Source organism: Citrus clementina, unplaced genomic scaffold, assembly GCF_000493195.1.
Source record: "Citrus clementina cultivar Clemenules unplaced genomic scaffold, Citrus_clementina_v1.0 scaffold_8, whole genome shotgun sequence".
NCBI classification, from domain to species: domain Eukaryota; kingdom Viridiplantae; phylum Streptophyta; class Magnoliopsida; order Sapindales; family Rutaceae; genus Citrus; species Citrus x clementina.
In genome coordinates this window covers 7,908,789-7,933,168 of record NW_006262022.1, presented here as the reverse complement: position 1 = coordinate 7,933,168, position 24,380 = coordinate 7,908,789, and the positions used below count along the sequence as shown (strand labels likewise).

Genomic DNA, 24,380 nt, shown 5'->3' with positions numbered 1-24,380 from the left:
TGATAAAAATATGAAAAATAAAAAAAGAAAAAATTTCAATAGAATCATTCTGGGCTGACCAGCATTGAGCAAGTGTACTTTCTTATAGATATTCAAACTCTACTTAAAAAATTTAAATACTTCACATTTGCATAACTAGAAATGACAAAGAACTTTATGAAAAGTCACAAAGAATAGAAACCACCACTTGGGTTTACAATGGCATCTGGTCTTTTTTTTTTTTATTGGATGTCACATAAAATTCAATGCGCATTACATTATAACTTTTCTGTTACAACCTTTGTAAATACCTCTTTGTTGATGCAATTGTAGTAACTTCAGTAAACAGAGGGGTGTTAATGAATGTAATACTATTATTATCCTTTTTTTTTTGTCCCCGAAAAGGTAGGCCCAAATATAATTTATAACCCCCTCCTTCCCCAGTCCCCCAGGAGGAATGTATTACTACTGTATCTAAAGTGAATGCATTAAGTCCTATGCGCTAAATGAGTTGAATTTTTTATGATAGATTTTACCATTTAACATTGTGAAATCTGTACGTATAACTACATGCAGCTTAAAATGATCTCTATCGAAAACTACTACCAGAAGCAGAATGGACTAATCAAAGATGCTTTAGATTATTTAATAAGATGAATCCATCTCTATATTAATCAATGATCTTGATATATGCACTAATCTAACATTACCTTGAGCATATTCTATAATTAGATCCAAGCAGTCAATACCAGCTGCAACGGTTGAAGAAACCTTGCCACCATCTCCACTTCCAGTACTTATTTGGTATATCATTGTGTTGTCTTCCTGCACTCCCACTAGTGCTCTCTCTATAGCTTGTACAGCAGACAAAAGATGTAAATATGATGGTTTCTGTATGAGCACTTTAAAAGACATCCTCAACCTTGATTTAAACTCATCCAGCCAGTGGGGCCCATGAGAAAAAGACACTTCGGATAAGCCTACACTCTCATCGAGTATCTTAGTGCTAGACTCTCTCTCATGTGATGCTAAAGTAGCTTTCTTACCCTGCAAATGGGACCCACGGCCTGTTGCCGAGGGTCCGGTTGTGGGTAGCAGAGGATTTTATTCCAGAGGAAAAAGAAGATACGGAGAATGTTGCCGAGGAATACCTGAAAGAGCTTATCGACCGAAGCATGATTCAAATAACTGAAAGATATTTGGATAAGGTCAAGACATGTCGGAGCCATGATTTGATACGAGAACTTGCAATCAAGAAAGACATGTGGGATGCGTTTGATGCGAGGAATTTGATTGATCTTCAAGAGTTGGAGATACGTGAGATACCTTATACAAATATGAATTTCATATTGCAAGTGAATAGCCTTCGGAGTTTAACATAGCAAACAGGCACAGGCTTTAATACGTTGCTTCCCCTTTCTCGTTGTCTGAATCTCGTCAAACTGAAGTTGGAAGGAAAAATCGATATTCTACCCAGAAGTAGTGATGAGTTTCCACCAAATCTTTCTGTCCTGGTCTTATATGGTTTATTGCTCAAGGAAGACTCTATACCAATATTGGAAATGTTGTCGAGCCTAACAATTCTTCACCTGGGAAATGATTCCTTCTCTGGAAAGAAAATGGTCTTCTCCATGGCAGGTTTTCCTCAACTCCAAGTTCTAAGACTTTCTTGGTTGCGCTTGTTAGAGACATTAGTGGTGGAGTCTGAAGCTATGCCTAGACTCAAATATTTCAGCATTGAAGACTGCAACAACCAATTGATGGTCCCAGAAAGATTGAGAATGCTCCCACTCCCCCTAGAATGGTGATACCACACTATATGCTTGTTCTGTGAGTCATCTGACACTTACTTTCATGTAGACAACTTTTATATTCTCTAGAGTATGCCTTTTTTTTTAATAAATCTATATATAATATTTTCACTTTGAGATATATTGTAATTGTTTGTCTTCATCTACTCATGTTCCCTTGTTATTCTTGAATTGCAAATGTTTGCATATAGTTTCCATTTGCAGAAAAGCGTGCATAGATTAAAGTATCCATGCTTAAGTAGTTCATTAATTTTCTACAATGTGCTAGCTTTGAGCTTACTTTACAGAAAATTCTGGTGGTTTTTGATGTAATCGGTGTTCTTCGACAATCATAGGGATGGCAAAATCTTCTATGGGTTTGGGGCTCCACCCTAAATGATGTGAATTTTGAATAATTTTTTGTAGGGGTGTTCGCGGATCGAATTTTACGGATTGGACATCAATCCATATCCGATCCATGATTTTGCGGATTATAATTTTTCAATCCAATCCAATCCAATCCACGGATTGATAAAATTCAATCCAAATCCAATCCATACATCTGCGGATCGGATGCGGATTTGACTCAATCCATATCAAATCCATACGTCTGCGGATCAGATGCAGATTTGACTCAATTCATATACAATCCACCATTTTTCGCATTAGTTTTCGAATTAAAAATTTTTAGTTATCTCCAACTAATGAAATAAAAAAATCTAATATAAAAATAATTTTACTACCAATTAAATTTAAAATTGAATAAAATTTAAATGAATTAATTGTTTAAATAAAGCTAAAATAATACATTTAAAGTTTCAAAATAAAACACATCGAGACTAATTATTCAAATAAAGCTACAATAATACATTTAAAGTTTCAAAATAAAACACATCGAGACTAATTATTCAAATAAAGCTACAATAATACGTTCAAAGTTTCAAAATATAACACACCAAGCTTAATTGTTCAAATAAAGTTACAATAATACGTTAATATAACACCAAAATTAATTGTTCAAATAAAGCCACAATTAATTGAAATTGCGAAGTTTCGGAAACCAAACACAGTCTGATCCTTCACCAGAGCTGTTGCGCCTGTCGAAAAGTGGTGATTACGGAGCCATCCACGATGGGAACCAAGAGAAGCTGTATGGGTGGCAATCTTGAAGGTTGTGATAGTGAAATTGTTCAGTTGGAACCAGTGAATGTGAAGTGGCTCGGTGGACTTACAAAAGAAGATGGCTTGCTCTCGCTGGAATCGCGCGGCCGATGTCCTTTAAATCCATGTCGAGAGTGTATCCAATCAATATTGAGTGTTGCTAGTGTGTGTGACGGCGGGGAAGGTTAGGGTTTTTTATTTGCAAATTGTTGGTGATTTGGCGTTATGTTACTTTGCTTTTGCTAGTGCGTCTGACTTTGCTTTTATTTTGTTTTACAATTTTTACAAGTTATATTTGTATATTTGATTATTTAATTATTTTTCATTTTATATTATTATTGGGTAATGGTTAAGATATGTTATAGTGCTTAGTAACTATGCAATGTCACATTTATAATTTTTTTAATTAAATTTATAATAATTTTTAAATTTATATATATATATATATATATTTTTTTTTTTTTTTTTTTTTGCAGATTCACGGATTTCTGCAGATTTACAGAAGTAAATCCATATCCAATCCATCGACTGCGGATTTTTAAATTTTCAATCCATATCCAATCCACCAATCCACGGATCGAATTTATACGGATCGGACGGATTGAACGGATCGGATTGGATTCTGAACACCCCTAATTTTTGGCAAATGAGAGAAAAATAATCTTCAAATTCTTAATGGGTTGGGGTTTGGTTTTGTACTCCCCACCCCACCCCACCCCAATTCCCATTATATATAAATATTTTTTTTAATTTTTATTTAATAATTTTGTTTTATCAGTTACAATGTTAGTTAATAATTTTTTTCTTACTTGACATAAATAGACTATGACTAAAAGAAAACCCTACAATATAATTTTTACTTAACTTAAAACATTGTTATATTTTATTTTCTCTCTTAAGATATTGTTTTCTTCAAATATTTTTTAATTTTAATATTATTTCAACATTTGGAGATTTTTTTAAAATAATTTAAATATTTTATAATGCGGTAATGATTTTATTTAACTCTTTAATTTTTAATTTATTGAAATTATGTATCTATATCTACTATAAAATAAATAAATATAGAATAAAGTGAGGATGAAGAAATCATTTTTCAAGTAGGGATTCCTCATCACCACTCCACTAAATTTATTAGGAAATGGGGTGAGGAATGTGGTAGGCCTCCCAACCCCATTACCATCCCTATCATGCTTACGCAAATTTATTTCCGGTCAATACATTGAGCAATTGACTAGCTATTGATGCCTAAATGCAGCCAGCGCATGATTTTGATTCTCCTATGATTAAATATCCTCTAGTTCAATCAGAGCAATTTGTCATCTTTTTTGTTTTCAACTTCTTATTTAGAACTATGTATATAGTATATTTGAATCTCAATTTTTGTGCCAATGTCATTGGTTGTAATATCATGCAACATGATAAGGATTCAGTGCTGAGTTGAATTTTTATTGATCACTAAATCAGTAGTTGTTAGACAAGATAAATGAAAAAATAATAATCTAAAATCATTTTTATCATTAATTCAGTACTTAGTAAAAACTTAATTCAACACTGAATCCTAATCCCATACAAAAAGATTTCAGACAAAAATCAAATGCATCGGAATGGAGCTTAACATGAATACCAAATAAAAAATTTATTGAAGACGAAAAAAAAAATTCTCATTTACCAGATTACTTTTCTTCACTTCTGTTTGCTTGTACTTCACTTCAAAAAGCCTAATGATCTGGCAATGCCATGCAATTACATCTGATTTCAAGCATTTAATATGGCATCAAACACTTGAGTGAGCATAAATCCAAAGCAAAAGTTTCCCCAGTGAGTCTCTACACTCAAAGCATTTATTCCAAATTAAACTTCCTATGAAAGCACTTTGAGCCTTGAACCTCGTATATTAAGCACTTAGTACAAAGAGAAGCAAGCAAAACAATGGAGTGGTTCTATCCCAGAAGAAGAAGAGGACCAGAGTGGAAACAAGGCTGGACAGGCCAAACCTTGGCCTCGGTATCTTCACCACCACCAGCATTACTCACAATTTTTGGGATTGTTATTATTTTATTCTGGCTATCTCGTTACACAGGCCTCAAGGCTCAGTTGCACGTCACAGCAATCAACCTTCAGCTATTCCTCATCTTCTTGCCATTTGTGCTGATATTCATCATAGCTGCATATTCCTCGAGTGGGAGTTACAGCTTTCGGCTTCCGCGCCTTAACGGCAGTGGAGGATCAATGCAGCAGGGACAGGGTGGTGGTGGCAACCCCTGGGGTATTGCCATGTTGTTGGTGGTTGTCTTGGTGTTGCTTTCTTATCAATCTTCATTTCATTCAAAATGGTTTGGAGGAAGTTAGTATATAAGTAGTCTTTTTTTTTTCTTTTTTTTTTTTGGTGAATGAAATATACAAGTAGTTAAATTCAAAGAAATATGAAAATTAATATATGTATGAGGTGTTATTAGATTTTATCTTGGAATCCCTTAAAGTGTTTGTCAAGAAATGCACATAGTTCTTTCTGATATATGAAATGCTTTATGTATTGCGTGGCTTTGAAAGGCAAATATGCTCTTGAACTTAAAACATTTTGTATTTTCAACTTAAATATAGATTAGTTGTGTATACGAAGCAAAAATTTAAAATAATTTTCCCATTTTCAGCTAGTTAATTTAAATTCAAACTCTAAATGTAAAGTGTATTTATATCTTCACCCCATCTTTGAGGTAGAGGATTTGAGTCGATGATTAATGAAAATTAATCCCACAGGCTTCATGAAAATTAATTTTTCTTTCAAACATTTGAAACATCCAGTCCAGTTTTGTGGCTCAGGTTAAGTTACAATCCTTCTAACTGTCTAGCTAAATTGGGAAGTGGCTTCACCCCTGATTCCATCATATTACTTATATTTGACTGAACCGTAAGTTAAAATAACTGAAACTTAACTGAAGCCCAGTTTTATAATTCTAACGGTACTATTAGAGCCACAAATTGATTCATGCAGACAAAGTTTTAGTACCAAAGTCTACCTAACATTTGCTTTCGTATATACACGTTAACATAATCTTTGCTTAGATTATTCATTTCCGAATGATTACGAGTCCTTGAAAGGGCCAAAAGAATTTGGAGCGTGCTAGTGGGATTCTACTTTCTAGCTACCCCACAGGCACTCCTGTCTTGATGGGTCATGCATGGCTCCAATAAACCATTGGATCACCAAGCACGTGTTAGGTTCTAGTAACTGAAAATTTGCTTGCCACGCTTTAAAAAAATCTTAATGCTGCCCTGACTCACAGAGCAGAGACATCTAAAATTGACATTTTTGGACACTTACAACACAGAGCCTAGCTAGGGAAGCTAATTGGGGATACTTAGTCATTGCCATTTGTGTGAATCAGGTTTTGGCTAGGACCAAAAGACGTGATATGGGTGATGGATCTCTTTTGCCTCCAATAATAAATAATAATAATAATATCTTGGACTCTTTAACATTTTGTGGCCACTAGAATTTGCCACCCTTTTCATTTTATCAAAAGCCACCCACCTACTCCTTTTACTTTTTACAATTTTCATTTTCTTTAATTGACCATTTTGCTTGAATCTCAAGTGAAAGCGAGTGATTGCTTGTTCTTTTGCAACAATTATTTTACTCCTGAGAAACAACATAGTTTCTCCAAAAAATTGACGAAAAAGTTTCTTATCATTTCCTCAATTTTCTCATCAACCAAACAAGGAAAATATCAAAACTAACACAAAAAAAAAAAATACACATAATGTGCAAAATGCATTAATATCATTAAACATAACTCACTCTATATATCAAAACAAAAAGCTTAAATCATAACTGTATATAAAACATATTCTCTGCTATTTACAACTATATATATAAACTTGCACTATTACTTATATGTATTGATCAAAGTAACATACCATTTTAGCATTACATACCATATGCATATACATATAGAGTATCAACCAAACCAGCTATCAAGAAATCTAGACTGGTACTGCACAAGAATGAGCAGCAACACAATGAAGGCAGCCACACCCCACGGCGAGCTCCCCTCCGACGGCAGGTTGTGACTACGCCGGCGTTTGTCCCAAGGAGACGAGGCAGAGAACATATCTGCACTATCCCATGATGATAGCCAACGAACAAGGAATATTAGAAGTACGGGGGTAGCAAAAAGAATCCAACTCAATTGTTGTCCAGCACTCTCAACGATTGACTCGTAGTTGAAGTACGATGACATGCCGAGAAAGATTAACGCCACTGCTATGATTAGGAGTACTGGATATGGTAACGGACTCAGAGTGAATGAATCAAAGATACTGCTTCTTCTGTACATCTTCGCATGTGGTCTTTTGGTTTTTGGTGATTAAGAGGGTTTGAAGCCTTTATGTCAAGTTGACATGTGGGGAATTTATAGCAAGAAAAAAGTTGGTTTTTGATTTGGTGGGTCGCCAACTAGAGAAGTAAGTTGAGTTGGGTGATTTGTGACCCTTGAGTTCTTGATTGACTTGATATCATGAGCACCATTTTTTTTTTTTTGGAATAAAATTTAGATTCAAACGATGAGTTAAGTTTCATATATTTATAATGATATTATTTTTCTTTTTCTTTTAAAAAAATTAAAAGAGAAAAAAATAAGAAAAGAAACCTTATTTGTCCAACTGATTATAACGAGGAAAGAAAATAAATAAAATACAAGTTGAGGCAATTTGATGGTCCTACAGTAATATAGGCTCATTATGAGGGCTGTTGATTTTCCAAAAATAATAATGTAATAATAATTAGGGCTGTTGAAAGCCAGTCCACCACTGGTGCTTGCTAACCCCACATCCCACTTTGTCTTATAGCTTACAAAATATCATTCACAGATCACAGGACGCGTTTTGGGCAATAGAATAGAAGATGCCATCACTTTCAATTACTTCATAATATTTTATTAAAAATAAATCAAAAAATGATAATAACATATTTTATAAATAGTTGATGTAATGTCTTAAGATTGGATAAGATCAGCAGAATCGGGGGATTTGACTAACTATTAAACGCTCTCTCTCAGCCGATGGTTTTTCGGTGGATCTCTATTCTCATAGTTAAGTAGAATTGTGAAGAAAGAGATTCGTGTCCGTATAGATTTAAAATTCTCTTAATTAAGTATTATATATGATTGTAAAGTTTATTTATAAGTTTTTCTTTTTTATAAAATATGAGTGAAGTAAAGATATTTATTTTTTGTAAAGATTGTCTGGACATGCACTTCATAAAATTTAATATAATAATATAAGTTTCAGTTATATATATATGATTATAAATATTAGTGTAATATCTGCTGTAATAACAATTACAAATATATATATAAGAATTCTCTTATATTGGATCCACTCACTATTTATGTGAGAGTGTTATAAATTACATGAATATAACTTAACATTAGCTTACATATAATACAATAATATGATGTGTAATCAGTATTTAAAAAAAAAATTACTCTCATTTCCTCTCCCCGGTGTAATGTTCCGATGGTTGGGGTTAAATATAATAATCCTAATATAATAATCCGAACAAAAATAAAAAAGCTTTCAGATTTCTCAAGTTACATTGGCTTTCTTGACTTAACATTTGGGCAGTCAAATCCTTGCCTGAATCATCATCTGGATACAAATAAAATTTTCTTCAAAACAGACCACAATGTTGTGAGCATGCTCATTATCTTTTTGCAGCATCAATCAATAGATTATCAATTATACACAAAGTTTACTGCGTAAATAAACAATCCGCAAGTTACTAACATTGATAAGCAATTTACAGCTACAAAATTATATTTACAACTTGAAAAGAATCGATTGCATTGAAGGCAAGAGCAATCCATGTTCATATACTTTTTGATCAACCTAACGCCTCAACTCTCTGCCATCAGACTCTTAACTCCCTTTACCAGTAACCAAACCTACAGATAACTTACTTTGCTACAACATTAATCAATACACAGTTATCCACTACAACAAATTTTGGTAAAAATCTAGTCACCTGCCAGGAGCTGAATGGGAAAACCAAAAAACTGTGAAAACATTACTATTTCACAATGCTATTCAAAGGTGTTAGAAGGGTTGATGTTCCAAAAATTATATTTTCCAATCTGTTCCACCAGAGGCATATCAGACCTTTCCTTCATATTTGAAATTCAGTTTGTAATCATGTTGCAAAGATGCTAGAGTGTTTCTGCAAGGACCCTCTGTGAAAACGATGACATTGCAAAAAAGTTAGATCAGAGCCAAGATGTCCATTACATGAAGCATTTTATATCCCGGTAATCTCAAGATTGCTTACCTCCAAAAACGGTATGAAGATATTGAAGATCATCTGCAGAGCAAGCATCTATTAAAGCATAGACACCTGGTTTCAGAGCTTCATCTATCTCCCTGCCAATTGATTAAGAAGGAGGTCAGCTTTGTTGTTGCACAAGGTCTGTCATTTCATATCAACAAAAGAGAGAAATATTAACATCATGATAATGAAGATAAAAAGACACTTAATGGTACCTTTTGATGCCAGACTTAAGGGGACCACACCCTGAATAAATCCATATGTAATTGGATAAGAACTTGAAAGAATGCTGGCCAAAGACATCTTTTTGCTGTCTTAACTGAAAAATACATGGAACGAATTGTAAATTCAGTAATTCAGTGTCAATTGCTTCTTGTTTTCGAAATCAACATCACATTAATACCAAATAAAACTAGGCAGAACTTGACTGTCAAGAAGTAAGAAGGTGGAGGAACATAAGTAGCCTGTCCTCCTTGGCACCTTCTACATCCAACAAATGCCTATCCAAAATGGCAGCAGAGTAGCTTTGTTTAAAAATATATATATATATATATTTGCCAAAGCAACATCACTCACCTCTTCATAAATCCTTCGTAGAAAACAAGCACATTTTACACCCTCCTGTACTTTCCAAGAAAAATAACCTTTTCTGACCACCCAATCAGTATCCACTGTCTCCAAGCAATGAAGAAGAACACGTACAGATTCTTCAAGTAGAGCAATGCACCGCTCAGACTCACTGAAATTTACACAACAAATAAGAACAGTGTATAGTACCTAAATTTAGGAGAGGATGGGGGGGGAGAGGGGGGATTGGGGAGGGGGAAGACCCTGAAAGTTAAATAGAGACGTTACAAAGAATATGCAGGGCAACCAAGAATCAGAAAATCAACAATTTCAAAAAGGAGATTACCACATATTTGGTAAGACGTTTACCAGGAAAGATATTAAACTAGGAAACAGATGAATCCACAAAGAAAATGCAAATCTTTCAGTTCCACAATTGGCTAACCTAGTCTACCAAATGAAATAAAAAACTCGACACCCTTTGAAATCAAGCCAAACTATCACTTATAACATCATCCTTCCTACTAAGAACACCTTAAAGTCTTTTGGGCCTTGGATTTAGTCAAAACCTGTACAAAAAGAGTTCATTACAGGAAGTATCCAGTGTAGGTACCTTTTTCAATGCAGGAAAATGAAGAGACAAATAATCATTTGTTTATCAATTGTATAACAGAGCCAAGAATTTGTGGGGTTAGTCTGGGTTCTTGTGACTCCTTGCTTGCAAAAAACACATCTACTTTTCGGAAGGGAAAGAAGCTAAAACTCTTGGAAAGTATGCAGTCCTGGCTCTAATTTGAACTAAGGCAAGGTAGAAACAACCCATATTTTAAAAATAGAAGAGGGGAAGATATCAGTTGTATGTATTATGTAGGATAATTCGTCGTTTTACTTCACTTCGAACCTTGGTCTCAAAACAATTTTAGGATACATCTTTTTCTTTATTCAACTCAAGTAGGGATGATTCTGGGTTAATCTAATTTATTTTTTTCCTGGCACACGGCTGTTATACATCTTGGTTTTACACACAAGAAGATTTTATGTGAGTTCTTTTTCCCAATACTGTTTTACAGGGTTCTTTCAATCTTCTAGGTGAGCATCAGGTCCACAAATTTATCTTCTTTCTGTTGATCAATATAAATCCTTTAGTTTGTAAATGGGAAAAAGAAAAATGATTTTTTTTTTAAAAGAAAAGAGGTATTATAGTATCAGTGACTTGAAACCATTGCAGAGGTATAGGCCTTAGATAGAATTATGCAAGGGTATGGCCTTAGATATTAACTGGCAGCTTTGGTATCAAACAGACAATAGAAGCTAATACATAGATAGCACAAGAATGTTAAATGTATCCTCAGATAACCCACTGTTATAAATGCAGTTATTTTGCATACTGAAGGGCTTAATAAAGCTTGTAGAATCTCCTTGTTGCCACTCTTTTATAGCCTCTTGTGTTTTCCAAGTCTATATAATGAGGAATAACTGCTGATTTAACAAGATATTTTAGCCTAGTCCTCTTCTTTTCCCCACTTTTTGGTCGCGATAAACAGTATCTAACTCCTGACATTATGAAACACAATAACCTTGTAAAATATGGACTGAAATGAGGAGGCCGAACTTACCTTTTGTGATGCTTCAGAACGGTATATAGTAGCCTGCAGCATGCTGCAAACAGGTTTATCGAGAATTGTCGATCCACAGCAATGGAATTCTGGCTTGCCACAGTATCACTATTTTGGTCATCCGAAAACATTGCAGAATTGGATGGAACTGGAGCCTCTGAAATGCTAACCTGACGGATTTCTTGAAAAAGTGCCGCAGGAACACGTAAAGACTGCGCTACATGCCATGAATCCATCTGAAACAGAGCATGTTTTCCAGAAACTCTTGTCAGCACCTCAATGCACATAAGAATTACTGAACCTGGATCTGGAATATTTTCCCTCTCACAGCTAATTTGTTTCTCATAGAAAATTATTGGACTCTGCAAGTGCACAATAATGTTGAACAAAGCAGCGATCAAGTTCTGAATGTGCCTTTTTACCACATTTAGCCGTTTGCGACCTATAACACAAACAAATGGTCAAAACAAAAATGTATTGAACTATTGATTAATATACAAAAGAACTGATAAAAAGATGAAGAAAAATAAGAAAAAGGAAAAATTTTCAATTGCATCATTCCGGGCTGAGCAGCATTGAGCAAGTCAGACATGTACTTTCTTGTAGCTATTCAAACTCTACTTAAAAATTTTAATTACTTCACATTTGCATAACTAGAGATGACAAAGAACTTTATGAAAAGTCACAAAGAATAGAAATCACCACTTGGGTTTACAATGGCATCTGGTCTTTTTTTTTTTTTTTTTTGGGATGTCACATAAAATTCAATGCGCATTACATTATAACTTTTCTGTTACAACCTTTTGCATATACCTCTTTGTTGATGCAACTGTAGTAACTTCAGTAAACAGAGGGGTGGTAATGAATGTAATACTATTACTATCCTTTTTTTTTGGGGCCCCGAAAAGGTAGGCCCAAATATAATTTATAACCCCTCCCTCCCCCAGTCCCCCAGGAGGAATGTATTACTATTGTATCTAAAGTGAATGCATTAAGTCCTCTGCATTAAATGAGTTGAATTTTTTATGATAGATTTTACCATTTAACATTGTGAAATCTGTAAGCATAACTTCATGCAGCTTAAAATGATCTCTATCGAAAACTACTACCAGAAGCAGAATGGACTAATCAAAGATGCTTTAGATTATTTAATAAGATGAATCCATCTCTATATTAATCAATGATCTTGATATATGCGCTAATCTAACATTACCTTGAGCATATTCTATAATTAGATCCAAGCAGTCAATACCAGCTGCAACGGTTGAAGAAACCTTGCCACCATCTCCACTTCCAGTACTTATTTGGTATATCATTGTGTTGCCTTCCTGCACTCCCACTAGTGCTCTCTCTATAGCTTGTACTGCAGACAAAAGATGTAAATCTGATGGTTTCTGTATGAGCACTTTAAAAGACATCCTCAACCTTGATTTAAACTCATCCAGCCAGTGGGGCCCATGAGAAAGAGACACTTTGGATAAGCCTACACTCTCATCGAGTATCTTAGTGCTAGACTCTCTCTCATGCGATGCTAAAGTAGCTTTCTTACCCTGCAAATTTATGCACTTTCCTATTGCTCTTAAGTGCAACTCTATCAGCTCAGCATACATATTTCTAGTCAAGGTAGGATTAGTTAAGGGAAAGTGGCTTCCCAATTCTTCCAGATACCTAAGAACACCATCTAACCAAACAAATGTAAATGGCTGTGGCACCCCAACCGTGTCTGCCAACTGCAACAACAAGAATTTTGAAATGCCAACAGAAATAGGCAACAAGCTTGAAGCGAAGGGAGTCCCACTAATCTGCAGGTTTAGCCTCAAAATAGCAGAAGCCGCAACTAATAGCTGCCTCAGCAAATTCGCTGCTTCAGGATTAGCACCTTTCAGCAAGCCTCCCAAAAAATGCCTTTTTAAACATTGAAGCTCAATTAAATCACCCTCAGTCAGAGAATTGGCAGGACAGTTTACATCTTCCAACTGTGACTGGTTATTTCCAAGACCAGCAATTGCTGAGTCATCATCATCAATATCAAAAGATGCAGAGCAGGTCCTTGCTCCTAAAATTTGATGCTGTTTATCACTCATTCTCTCCATCTTAGAATTAGAGTTTTCAAATGAAACCTCCCCTGAACTTCCAGGTGGCTGATCATCCTCAACAACCAAAATGCGTAGAACAGTACCAATAAAATCAGAAAAAACATTAATACTAAGGTTGATTTTGGAGATATGTATGCTTTTCCACCATATTGATTTCACTTTATCACTCTTTTCTGCATTGATGTGATTGACAACAGATGCTAGGCCCCACAAAATCCCATTAAAGCAGGAAACTACAGAAGATAATTTATTCAAATTTACATCTTTCAGAAGAATTCCTGAATTTCCTTCGCAAAGGGCATTCTCTACTGACATAAGGATGCTTTGTGCCTGTTCCTCTAAATTCTCCAAGACAAACAAAATACATTTCCAAGCATCAACATCTTTGGAGGAATCCACACGCGAACTGCTTTCCTTTAAATTACTATTCCCACTTGCAACATCAGAACTGGACTGCTCTGTAAAATCCTTTGGAGAAAATATCAAAGAATTAAGTGCACGACTGAAGTGCAATTTGCTTAATGTCAGGAATATGTGGGATGTGAGATCCACCAATGAAAAGATCATATCTCTAATTTCATGAAAAAGATGGTCTGAAACTGCTTCTTGAAGTCCGATCACCAGGACCATTGACTTAAAAAGCCACAATACAAAATCTGAACCCTCAGAAAGCATCGGAATAAGTGATGATTGACTGCACTCTGTCTTATCTTCACAGGATGCCATAATTATATTTTTCAAGGTCCTCCGGCAGGACACAAACAATCTGAAGAGTTCGTAATATTTATTGGAGAACAATGAACCCTCACACTGTATTAAACATCCAACCACAATCCTGAGAAAGGGAAACATTCGTTAATAAAGATTCTGCATCTCATCACCAAAAACAAAGAGCTAGACTGAACACTGTGATAGACATTCATATGATATATTTTCTCATCCTGCAATAGACAATGCATAACACTAGATCTGAATTATTGAGATCATAACACTATCTTTACTTAGATATGTGAGTTAGGCTGTCCAGATTTATAGTTATCAGACTTCAGATTAGGCTTTCAACCATGTTTGAAAGCCCCTCTCGTGGTACTGTCATTTCTATTCAGGTACCACCAGAAATTTCCCTGATAAACCTAACCTACATCTTCAATTCACATGATGAAACTGCTGATGAAAGATATTTCTTCCTTTATTTATCTTCGAGGGAAAACCCCTTTGATCTGAATTCGTTAGTCTTTCTTTCTCATCAAACTAAACAAACTCTCAGCTTTACAAGGAATAGCTTAGCCATAGACAAAAATTACTAGGGCCAATCTAATATTAGGATGGGCAATCTTTTACAATTCAAGTCCCTAATTCTGACCATACGATTTTCAGACAAGCAATCATATCATCCCACCATCTTAAGTTGTCAAGATGGTAATACTTATGTTTGATCAAAAAAACTCATGTTAGGCGCAAATATAAAGGGCTAGGGACAATTTAGTAATTTTAGGGGCAGTGACAATTTAGTAATTTTATTAATTTGGGTTCGGCTATAAATAAAAGATTATGAAGTCATTTAGGGTTTATGTTGAGTTTTGTCTGGTATTAGGAACCATTAGGAGTTTTGGGAGAGATTGACCTACCTCTCGAATTGTAGGTCAGGATTGATTGTTTGTTTTCTTTTGATTTAATCAATAAAAGTCAGTCCTAATTTAGCCCTAAGTCCTATCAAAGTGGTATCAGAGCAAGAATCCTGAGATAATGGCAGCGAAGAAGGTGGACGCGCTTGAAGAAAAATTGGAAGCAGAGGTCAGATCACTCAAGGCTACAATTGATGAGCGATTCAACACCGTTCAACAACAATTTTCATCTCTTGAAGCCATGTTGTTGAAATTGACGGAACTCCACCTCAACCCTCCTCCGGCAGCATCAAGGGGCCATGGCGGTGTGGCAGGAGAAGGATCTGGGGTTACGGAACCCGTGGTAGGCGACGGCGCAGAAATCGGAGTGACCGGGCTAGGTGACTCGGGGGCGTTTGGGGGTGAGGCACAACCTGGACAGGCTGAATTTGGGCCCGAGCAGGGAGGATTTGGGTCTGAACAGGTTGGATTTGGGGGCGGTAGGCCAGGAGGAGGGATTTCTGGTGAGAAAGGGAGCGGCTATGGCCGAAATACGGCTTGGCAAGGGAATCCAGCCCACTATGGTCCTGGGCAAGGAGAATTTTGGGCTGGATCTTCAGGATTTGCAGACACTGGAGTAGATTGGGGAGGTTGGAGACCTCCGATGGCACGAAATTGGGCGGGTCAAACTCAATTTGGAGTAGATTCTAGGGTAAGGAAACTGAAAATGCATATTTTTGAAGGCGAGGATGCCTATGGATGGGTGTATAGGGCAAAGCGCTATTTCGCCATTAATGGACTCTCAGAAAGGGAAAAATTGATGGCGGCGGCGTTATGCTTGGAGGGAAAGGCCCTTGCGTGGTTTCAATGGCGAGAACAACGACAACCAATGAGGTCGTGGGGTGAATTTAAGGATCGGCCGTTGGAGAGGTTTCAGGCCACTCAAGAGGGAGATTTGCATGAACAGTTTTTTGTTCTGACCCAGGAGAGAACGGTTATGGAGTATAGGGAGAAGTTTGAGTTGTTATCAGGGCGTCTAGGGGGGCTTCCAGAGGCGGTGTTGGAAGGGAATTTTATGAAGGGACTGAAGCTAGAAATCCGAGCCTCGCTACGCTTGCTAAGGCCAAGAGGGTTAGGGGAGTCAATGGAGTTGGCACAGATGATTGAGGATAAGAACACAATAGAACGGATTAATAAGAGCAGTTCAGTCGATTTTTCATATCGAAATAGCACACCATTGGTAGGATAGAAAACTCAGACCTTGGGGTTTCAGCGAGAGTTCCAAAATACACCATCGAGAGGCCAGAAAATGCAAATGATGGGTTTACAAAGAGATTCCCAAAGGGATCGGGTTAGTGGGGCACGACTAGGGGTGACTTTCAAACGCCTCACAGAGACAGAGATTCAGGATAAGAGGGCGAAGGGGTGTGTTTTCGATGCGATGAAAAATTTTCACCAGGGCATCGATGTAAGGATAAATCACTACAAGTCCTGACTGTGTGTGACGAGGAAGAAGGCGAGGAAGAAGAGGCAGCAGTTTCCTAGATTTCACCTTGAGGACAAGGTGTCTTTTTGGGAGGGGAGTAATGTTAGATCAATAAAACTCATGTTAGGCGCAAATATAAAGGGCTAGGGACAATTTAGTAATTTTAGGGGCAGTGACAGTTTAGTAATTTTATTAATTTGGGTTCAGCTATAAATAAAAGATTATGAAGTCATTTAGGGTTTATGTTGAGTTTTGTCTGGTATTAGGAACCATTAGGAGTTTTGGGAGAGATTGACCTACCTCTCGAATTGTATGTCAGGATTGATTGTTTGTTTTCTTTAGATTTAATCAATAAAAGTCAGCCCTAATTTAGCCCTAAGTCCTATCAACTTCATTGTCTTCCAGCCTAGCAGGTTTCCAATATAGTATATACACACAATTGTACACATGTCAGTAACTCTCACAAAGTAGCTGTGCCTGAAATCTGTAAAATGTTGAAGCGTACAAATTAAGGTTTTACTGTTTCTGTAAACAGTTGTTTGATACACAAAATTCAGAGAAACAACTGCAGCAAGCAAATATTAACTACCATCATTGTCATTGTATCTTGACTTTTCAGTAGTAGCTATTTGACCATATTATCACTTATTCTTTTAGTGGATTTGTAAATTTATTAAGTATGCATTAATAGGCCTACAATCTAGCAGCTGAAAAGAAAATAAAATTACATAAATTTAAGCATCACAGCATCACAAGATTGACTGTGACTGCAAGAGATAGAGTTCACCTTTCAAGGTTGAGTATATAGGTTGCATAAAGCGAGAACGATCTTGAGTTCAAATAACCTTTTGGCATCCAACACAAAAGATTAAGCAAACTATGAAAGGCCTTTTGTTCCTTGCAAAATCTTGTAGGTAGCTCATCAAATGACGGTGAAGATTTTGCCAGTGGAAACGATTCACTTGCAACATGTTTGTTGCCTGAAACAACCCGTAATGACTCTTCAAGATCATTCAAAACCTTTGTCCAATTAGGTGATGAACTGAAATCGACATCCCCAACTGTAAAATCTTTAAACAACGATACTGCTGACTTCTCCAATATATGGCAAAACCTTGATGCCATATGCCTGCGAACAAACTAGTAAAAGAGTCAGTGTGAACATCCTGTAATATAATATTTCCATGCAAATCTCATAGATCAGCGATACGAATAATTGTTTATAAACATGTTTAAGTCTGTGTGAGTGTATGTTCTTTGTGTATGTACGTTTATAACATAAACAATGTATGTGCAAGGGAGAAGATAATGTAATATACAAGAAATCCTTACTTTATGTTCGTACAGAAAGGAATCACCAAGAAGTTCAGATGAGATTTGATGCACGGTAATTTTCTTCAAACAACCAGCTTCTCTTACATGCTTTTCAACACAGGGCAAGTTGCTTGCCATGCAAGGGAGAGCAGTACGAATTAGAAGTGAAAGGAAAATCTTCAACGTTTTAGAAGCAGCATGAGTGCACCAAATATCAATATTTTGGCTAACAATCCACCAAATTGCAATGGGAAATGACTTCTCATCCACCGTACAAATGCCTAAAGTCCATTCTTTATTTCCATGCACTTCTTCGGCATATTCATCCTCAGAAGATGCATCAGTGGTACTGGAGATTGCCAGCTGCTCATTGGTAACCACGGAGACATATCCCATCATGAAATCAGCAAGACCTGCAGCCTCTTGATTTAGAAATGAGAGGCGCTTTCTATATTTTTTACATTTTTTCTGATACTGGGACAATTTAACATCATCAAGTATACTAATTCGGCCCACATTTTCATTTTTTTGCAGTAAATACTCCAGAGACCTTATTTGCTTGCTCAGATCAACAAGCCTCTGAAGAGCCATAGCGTGTAATAAATAAATTAGTATGCAACAATTTGCAACATTGTCCTTGAGGTAAATGTCCGAAACAAATTTAATAACATCGACAAGAGAAACTGAAGGTTGGACAATCCAAGAAAAATAGCCCTCAGTAGTCCAATCAGTCTTCTCCAACCAATCCCTTCCACAGTATTTCGTACAGGAATCTCCCATTGCTGCTGATATCTTCTTTGCTGTATCTGGCGGCATGAAGCTAATTACTTGTCTATATAAGCTTCGGCTGGACATGTACAGCCGAAAGAAGAACACAAAGATCCATTGAGTGGACAAACCATTTTTATTCCCAGCCACCCCATTTTTGAAAGTTTGTCCTGTGACAGAAAAAAGGAACTCATTTACACTGACTGGCTGCAGCTGTACCAGACTACTAATGCAAGGACGAACTATGCTCATGAGGTCCTTTATAGAAAACCCAAGAAGATTACTGTTCCCCATAGTGACAATCAGTGAATCTAGTACTAGTGCATACAATTCAGACAAATATCTTCCCAAGAGTTCTGCTTGCAGATCAAAACCCATAATGCCATTATCTCTTGCTTTCAATTTCTTGAATTCTTTTCTATCAGTTACTGCACAATTTCTTTTCATCCATTCCATGGATTCCGATATGTCTGCAATTAATTGTCGAATACATCCACTTGCTTGCCCTTCTGGTATGGATTTAATAGCATTTTGAATGGATAACCTGAAGTCTTGTGAGCACAATAGCACCCCCACTGATTTTGCATAAGCTTCAGAAGGGATGGAATTCATGAAACACAGAAATCTGGCCTGATCAATTTCACCATCACTGTCACTGTTGAGTGATATTAAAAGCCTCATTGCTTTGCACAGAGAAAAAATAATAATATTCACCTACATTGGTTTGAAATTGTTAGAATAGTGCATGGAAATCAACTTCTAGAAGTAAACATCAGTCAAATCAAATTTTCAAGGACAAAAACACTACAGATGTCAAATGGAGGGAATGACACGGCTTAGCAGAACAGAAATAACTTAATACTCTTTCATCAGAAATATAAAGGTTTTCATAACAAGCCATCCCACTCAAGCACCACAGTATGCAATCTGTAAAAACTAGGAATATACAATCTATAATAATTAGGAAGGATATGGACATTGATTGCAAAAGAAATATTAGTATTACAGAATCTGTAAGTAATCCATATGTCACCGAGCTTACCCACCTAGTATAGATGACTAAAAGCATATCCGTGTAAATATGGATGCAATGCAATTGTACTAACCTGGCGAAGTTCACTATAAAGATTAACCAGCCGGCATCCAACATCAAGTGTCTGAGTGATTAATGCATGTTGATCTGGTGCATCCACAAAAGAAAGCCCAATCCCCAAGAAAGCAAGCATCATTAGCCATAAAGTTACCAAATCATGCCCAAAAACCTCATATTCAATATCTAAAAGATTGCCTACAGCAACTAAGAGCTCCTTGGCTAAATAAGTAAACATCTCCTTCGGCATCCCATCATTCATGTCACAAGTTGACAACTGAGGTAACTTGGAAGCCAATGACATAATTGTATCATGAACCTTCTTTAAGAAATTAAGGCAAGCTCCTTCAGAGGTATCCTCTGTTCTTACATAAACTCTTTCACACATAAAGCTAGCAAGTAAACTATTAACGGACTTGAGTGTGCAATGAGCATCCACCAAGATGGGCCCCTCCACTATTTTAGGTTGAACATATCCATTTATCTCAGCCAGAAGAGGCTCCATAATCTGTACAAAAAATTCAAAAAGTGATTTTCGAGCTTCTGAATTCAAATTATTTGAGGTATAACTCTGTTCTGGAAGTGCATTACTTCTACTATATGTATCTTCAGAGACAAGACCTGATAAATCTTTTTCCCACTGGCTTGAAGCTCCAAGTTTCCTGATCTTCTTGGTACCTTCAGAAATAACTGAAGCGCCTTTTAGCCTTTTTACTTGATCAACAAGCAAGTGAAATAGATTTCCTATACCATTCAACACCGACACCTTCTTTGCAACCATAATGCTTTCTAGTTTATCAAATAAATGTCTATGATAACTCTTAACAACAGTTTTTGAACCACTCAATTTTCCATCATTGGACGCAAGATAGTTTTCTACATTGCGTAAGCCCAGAAATCCATCAATATGGGTTGGATGAAACAACCCGTTACACATAACTTCTTCAACCAACTTTAGTAAGCTTCTTGTTGGACCAGGATTACTGTTGTCAACCTGAAAATGCAGGAGAGCCAACAAGTGGAGCAGCGGCTCAAGAAGTTTATCCACAAATTCACGAAATCCATTTTTCCGAGTTGGGTGGACCCTCAAGAACCTGGAAAATGGCTCGAGCACCAAGCAAGAGAACTGCAGGACAAAAGCACCCACATTGCATCCACCAAGATTCTGATCATAAAGTTTCATAACAATTTCAAGCACTGGATCAACGGTGGAAACCCACAAATCTAAATTTTCATTCAACAAGCTGCCCGATGATGAGAATACCAAAGAAACACAATCAGGAACAGTATTAAACAATTCAAATCCTTCACCAACAAATAATGACTCCTTTGAACACAAAGACTTCTCGTCCAGCAAAGACAATATATTTCTTGCAATACAACTGACAGCTCGCAAGAGGTTCCGTGAGAAACTCAAGGAAACACGCCGTTTCATAGACTCCTTCAAACAGAACTTGAAAATCACCCAGCACCTAAAGTCCAAGCATGCCTCAGCAAGCCCAGACTGCGCTCCCCCTCCATTAGCTTTAACTTTCTTTTCAGCGGAAACCAATAATGACTGAATCCAATCACTAAGAAAAACTATTAATCGTGATGTTTTCACTGTTTCATGTTCCTCATCAGCATCACCACCTACTCCTCTCAAATTCACAAAGTTAAACGCTAGTTCCACCTTTCTGCATTCAATAATTATTTCACTAGTCAAAAAATAAAAATCTTAATGCTCCCACTCATAGCAGTAAATAAACCCAAAGTCAATAAGTGAAAGGATTAAAAAAAAAAGAAAAAGGAAAAGGCAGTCAATTAGAAGAAAAAGAAACTAACTTTTGAAGGTCAATTTCTTTGTTCTGGATTGATAGAACCAGCTTCAAGTTCTTCCACGGGCCACTTTCTTCGAGCTTCTGGTCCGGTTCAACTTTTGTTGATTCGTTATCCGATAAACTGATACGGTGCCGTTTGGCTGGTGGTTTCTGATTCTCTTCGACGCTTTTTAGCTTCCTTCTCTTCTTATTTTTTGTTGATAAATCAGCCATTTGTTTGCGAATTTTAGTTTTCGCTTCTGACAAATTTAAGAAAGGGTTTTTGTAAAGGGTGCTGCAACTAAAACATGGCTATAACCAAGATAATAAAAACAGTTGAAGGTAAAGACGGAAGCAAATTTTTTTCCACTAGAGCTAGAAAATATTCTCACAAAGACAATCGGCTGCAATGCACGGAGCTTCGACGGCAGCGCGGCAAACTTCTTTGCTTAGGAATGACCGGGGAACGGGAGCGGCGCGCTTGGGTTTTGTACTGGGTTTTGTATTCTGCATTTTGTATGAAATAAAAGTCATGTCATACTAAAACTCTCATCATTTACGTCTTGTCGTTTATATGAATAATTAATAAACGACATGTCAAATTACTTTAACTCCAAAGTAAAATCTGAATTTATTTAGGACAAGTCATTCAGACCTAGCAAACAAATACGACATATAATCTTTGTAGTGGGTTAAGAAACGATTTGTCATACTTATTTAGATCAATTGACTTCAACCCGTTCCAACCCAAGAAAACGACACCGTTTAGTTATTTCTTTTCCCTCTCTCTCTTTTTTTTTTTAACCATTAAAAACACAAGGGTAGAATATCGTTCTTTTATTGAAGTGGCTTGAAATGGAATTTAGGTGGGATAAGCGTCATTGGTCTTGAAAATATACTAAAAAAAAATAACATTTTTACTCTTTGACAATTCCAGTTTCTTTGTGTTTTAACATTTTTTACCTCTGCATTAAACAATTTTGTGCTTGTAAGTAATATTACACTATTAACCTTGGTTAGTAACAAAGCCTTATGCAATAATACCTCTTCAAAGTTGGAGCATCTAACATTGGCTGGCTCATCATGCCATGTTAGCAGCATGTCCGTAGATTATCTCCAACATGACAATGAATGACATCTCATATAAAACAGTAATAAGGGCCTCTTGGACACTGCCTTATGGTACTTGTTTTCATTTTTGTTTTTCAAATTTTATGATACATATTCGGTGGTTATTTTCAGATATATATTGTGGAACACTGAAAACTAGACTTGGCAAAATCCGGGTCCGGTCCGGGTTTTGGTGTTGCCCGGGACCGGACCGGATGAGAGAAATGCAAGCCCGGACCCGGGTTAAAACCCGGTTTTTCCGGGTGCAGTCCGGGCTTGAGCCCGGCACCTTCCGGGTCCGGGTTTTGATCCGGGTTTTTAAAACCCGCATGTGATAACTTCAATTTTTTTTCAATTTTTTTCTTTAATTTTTTTTTTCATTTCTCTAACAATGTAAATTTTAGAAAAGAAAATAATCAAATAAACTCATTCAATCTCAAACTTTAAAAAAGAAAATAGTCAAATACAAATATATAACACATTAACAATGCAAATTTTGCACAAATGATAAATAAAAATTATTTCAATCTACTTTCTAATACCTAAATTCATCTAATTTCTAACTTAAACTCATTCAATCTATATATAAAATAAATAAATTAAATTCAACAACACAATAAATTTAAATAACATCTAACATATCATAAATTCATAATTATATATTTATATATAATATATTTATTTTTTAAATTTATTAAAAAACCGGGTCCGGTCCGGGTTCCGGGTTTTTTGTGTTGAACCCGGACCCGGGCCCGGAAATGTCCGGGTTTGAGAATTTCAAACCCGGATCCGGTTTTTATATGCATGCGGTCCGGGTTTTGCCCGGACCGGATTGGCCGGGTCCGGGCCGGGTCCGGTCCGGGCGGGCTTTTTTGACACCCCTACTGAAAACAGGATAATAAATTAGAAAACAAGTCAAATATATTTGGCTATTCAACAAAACAAACTATAAAATTTATGAAACAAATTCAACAAATTTTCCAATATGAACAAATTTGTACTTTTATCTCGTTATTTCCTTCTCTCACCACCGGCATTTTCATCTTCATCTTCCCCTCGTATTTCTCTCTACTTTCTCCTAAGTCTCTTATCCGTTATTCATCTTTCATCCTCATCTTCCATTCTCTGACCAAATTTTCCGATTTTCCTTTTTTTAATTTTTATTAAGGAGATTAAGAAAATATATCTTATATTATTTTTGTTATATTAACTTTTAAGTTACAATGATTTATCTTTCATATAAGTTTTTTGAGAAAGAAGATTTTTTTTTCTCACGTAGCTGTCTCTAGTCCTCTTACGAAACTTTCATTATTGGCTTTGGCCATACACTTCACATCTTTCTTGCGAGTAATAATTATTTCTAAAAATAATACTACTGAACACATATACTCAATATTTTATTATTTTTAATTGACTACGGAATGCATATTAATATTTTTATTTTTAAATACAGGATATATAAAATAATATTAAATGCATACTAAAATTCAAAATACTATCTTTATTTTTATTTTTGTATTATGAAAATACCAATTGAAAAACAATATTCCAGTCCAGAAAAACACAAGTTGTAGTCCACTTCAACAGAAGCCCAATTGACCACAGATAACAGACTTTAGCTCAAATCACTCAAATTTCTGCGCAATTACAAAGCCACCTCATTTCACCAAGCTTC

The 24,380-nt window shown here is 36.1% G+C and overlaps 3 protein-coding genes across 6 annotated transcripts; 1 reads left to right on the top strand and 2 right to left on the bottom strand.

Annotated features, from left to right (window-relative positions):
- Nucleotides 1-860: 860 nt before the first annotated feature.
- Nucleotides 861-1,787, top strand: LOC18034710 (probable disease resistance protein At1g58602). The gene is made up of 3 exons (XM_006423525.2): nucleotides 861-872; nucleotides 1,017-1,334; nucleotides 1,428-1,787. Exons 1-3 carry the CDS (start codon nucleotides 861-863, stop codon nucleotides 1,785-1,787), a joined length of 690 nt encoding a protein of 229 aa, XP_006423588.2.
- Nucleotides 1,788-6,699: 4,912 nt separating this feature from the next.
- Nucleotides 6,700-7,342, bottom strand: LOC18035539. The gene has a single exon (XM_006423523.2). The coding sequence runs from the start codon at nucleotides 7,268-7,270 to the stop codon at nucleotides 6,893-6,895; it is 378 nt and encodes a 125-aa protein (XP_006423586.1). The 5' UTR covers nucleotides 7,271-7,342; the 3' UTR covers nucleotides 6,700-6,892.
- A 1,261-nt stretch (nucleotides 7,343-8,603) lies between these two features.
- LOC18035165 lies at nucleotides 8,604-22,119 on the bottom strand. Of its 4 annotated transcripts, none has more exons than XM_024178779.1 (11): nucleotides 21,621-22,119; nucleotides 19,813-21,472; nucleotides 17,957-19,420; nucleotides 17,412-17,764; nucleotides 12,652-14,369; nucleotides 11,609-11,880; nucleotides 11,439-11,527; nucleotides 9,832-9,994; nucleotides 9,471-9,574; nucleotides 9,259-9,350; nucleotides 8,604-9,163 (listed from the first exon to the last, which is right to left on the bottom strand). In XM_024178779.1, exons 1-11 carry the CDS (start codon nucleotides 21,827-21,829, stop codon nucleotides 9,087-9,089), a joined length of 6,201 nt encoding a protein of 2,066 aa, XP_024034547.1. In that variant the 5' UTR covers nucleotides 21,830-22,119; the 3' UTR covers nucleotides 8,604-9,086. The 4 variants fall into 4 exon arrangements, with proteins under 4 accessions (XP_024034547.1, XP_024034546.1, XP_024034545.1 ...); XM_024178778.1 differs by having other exon boundaries at nucleotides 11,439-11,880; nucleotides 21,621-21,855; nucleotides 21,988-22,119; XM_024178777.1 differs by having other exon boundaries at nucleotides 11,439-11,880.
- Nucleotides 22,120-24,380: the final 2,261 nt, after the last annotated feature.